Source organism: Triticum aestivum, chromosome 7D, assembly GCF_018294505.1.
Source record: "Triticum aestivum cultivar Chinese Spring chromosome 7D, IWGSC CS RefSeq v2.1, whole genome shotgun sequence".
NCBI classification, from domain to species: domain Eukaryota; kingdom Viridiplantae; phylum Streptophyta; class Magnoliopsida; order Poales; family Poaceae; genus Triticum; species Triticum aestivum.
Window position 1 is genome coordinate 466344607 of NC_057814.1, and position 2455 is coordinate 466347061.

General features: G+C 51.3%; 1 protein-coding gene across 1 annotated transcript; it reads right to left on the reverse strand.

Annotated features, from left to right (window-relative positions):
- Nucleotides 1–857: 857 nt before the first annotated feature.
- On the reverse strand, nucleotides 858–1872 carry LOC123167606 (pathogen-associated molecular patterns-induced protein A70). The gene has a single exon (XM_044585448.1). It carries the CDS (start codon nucleotides 1809–1811, stop codon nucleotides 1086–1088), a length of 726 nt encoding a protein of 241 aa, XP_044441383.1. The 5' UTR covers nucleotides 1812–1872; the 3' UTR covers nucleotides 858–1085.
- Nucleotides 1873–2455: the final 583 nt, after the last annotated feature.

Sequence of the window (2455 nt, forward strand, 5' to 3'; positions counted from 1 at the left end):
TGAAGCACTTGGGACTTTGATCAGTTTTGCGTACACAAACCAATAATTGATTGTTTAATGCGACTGGTCTAATCTATATTTGTCAGGTAATCATGTTGCTCCAAGCCTTCAACCATGCGGAAACCAATCCCTCCCCCAGCCTTAAGTAGGTGGAGTGTATATTTGCTGCCCTTGATCACCACAGAAGCTTTTGAACCAGTGAAGTCATAGCCCTCATAGTTATGCCTGCTTAGATTATTGGGCTGCTATTCTTTGTTACACAAGTATGTCATTGCCTAGGTTACAATCTACTTTGTTTCTAACTCGCGAATGTCATTGCCTAGGTTACACAAGTATGTCATGACATGTCATCTCTAGATATATAAATGTATGCTTTTTTTATTCTGTAAATGCTAATTGTCTTTGTTCTTGCACGAATATGCAGTGTCAATTTATGCAGTTACATGCCAACTTTGACCAAGACTAGAATTTTGATCAAATATGTTCAGTCTATATTGATACAATGCAACTCAATTTGTCTTGTATTTGTACCATCAATATTTATAAAGTTTTTTATAGATGGGCGCGACAAACGCGCCATCGATGATCTAGTGAACTGAATTAGTACTGAACTACCCACCCCTGTAGCCATGCTCTGCAATGAATTTCTGAGCAAATGACTGAAACAGTGGCAAATGATTGCTGCATGTGCTTACTTTGCGGTGTGCTGTCTTCACACCACATGACGCCTCGGAAACAAAAGGAACCTGAGCACATACAAACCCGCACGAGATCAACGTGCAGAACAGAATAGCCGAGCGGGAAAGAATAACTGTTTTTGTGGTGTGGTGACAGAAAGGTGCAGAAGAACCATCATCAGCATTAAACATATATCAGATTCCCCGGCGCATCGCATAGCCGAACGGCACACACAACATTGGTTGGTTTAACGCTTGAGAGCTGGCTCGCCACCATGTCATTTCTTAGCAAAGATTCGGAAGCCAGGTTTTGTTTGGTTATTTATTTTATTCATCGACTCGGCTACTAGCGCGGGAAGCAGCTCTGTGGAGCATCAAGGAGCTCCCGCGGCTGCGGGAGACGCCAGCCTAGCGCGCCTCTGGCACCACGGCTGCCCGGCGGCGGTGGAGCGTATTCCGGGAGCGCCTGAAGGAGTCGATGCGCTGCTGCTTCAGCTGGTGGTGGAACTTGTTGATGAACTCGTCCGCGCGCGCGTCCACCTCGCTGCCGGCCTCCTGGATCTCCTCCTCCGATGCCGGCTCCGGTTTCGCCACCAGGGAGCTGCGGCGCTCCGCATCACTCGTCGTCGCCGGCCTGCGCACCTCCACCACCTCGGTGTCCTTCTTGGCCACGACGTGCGCGAACGCCGACTTGTCGCTCGCCGACTTGCGCAGCCTCGCCGGCCGCCGCGGCAGCTCGGCCTCGACCGCCGCCTCAGACATGCTCCTCTCCATGTGCGCGTGCTCGCGCTTACCCGGATTCTCCGGCTCCATCTCGAGCGGCGGCGGCGGCTGATTGTCGGGCTGCCCCAGATCCAGTACTCCGGTCGCCGGGGCCTCAGGGGCGGGGGCGGTGAAGCGAGGCAGGTTGGGCGACCGGTGCCGGTCGAGCTCCATTGACGGCCGGCCCGCCAGGTTCCTCCTCTCGCCGTCAGCACCGGGCGCAGCCCCTTCTCCGCCCTTCGCCGGGGCCGCGGCCATGGAGGTGACAACGATGGTGAGGACGACGAGGTTGAGCACGAGGAACAGCACCCATGGGGTGAACCACCCGTGCACGGTGCTCCACAGCTCAGGGATCGCCGCCGCCTCCAGCATTGCGCCGCGTCTTCTCCTTCGCGGAGTGGGGTTTGGGTTTTGGCGTTTTGGGGGAGGAAGCGGGGTTGGGGAAGGGAATAGTGGGGCTGCTGGTTATTTAAACGTGGAAGGAGAAGCGGACAGCCGAAGGCCAGTTTTTTTTGTCTGTGTATTTCTTTTGGCTGAAAAAAAGAGGGTTTTATGATAAGCATTGCAGTTCCTATCTTCCATTACACTATGCATGACTTTGTTCATGTCTATTTACTCCATAGACGGTGTGCAAAATAAATATGCAAATATCTAAATGGTTGTTGCTCTTTTTTTTATAGAAAGTTTCGATTTCTACAACATCGACTGGACGGTGTCACACGTGGATGTCGATCCAGGAAGTGTTCTTTCGGCGCTTGGACGGACGCAAAAAAGAAACGGCTTTTGATGTTAGAGATAACTCGACGAGAAGCGCTTGGACGGACGTAAAAAGAGAAACAACTTTTGATTTTAGAGATAACTCGATGAGAATTTTGTGGACCGATATAGCGTCATTAGTGCGGCATTTTAATATCATGAGAGAGGGTTCCGCACTGAAAAAAAGTTCTTTAGGATAGCGCGCCACGAGCATGCTGGTCCGCCAAATGTTATTTCAGTGACTAGACGGATGGAAGGGC

Excerpts from the sequence above, each read along its gene's own strand:
- LOC123167606 (XM_044585448.1), bottom strand. The coding sequence starts at position 1,811 with ATGCTGGAGGCGGCGGCGATCCCTGAGCTGTGGAGCACCGTGCACGGG.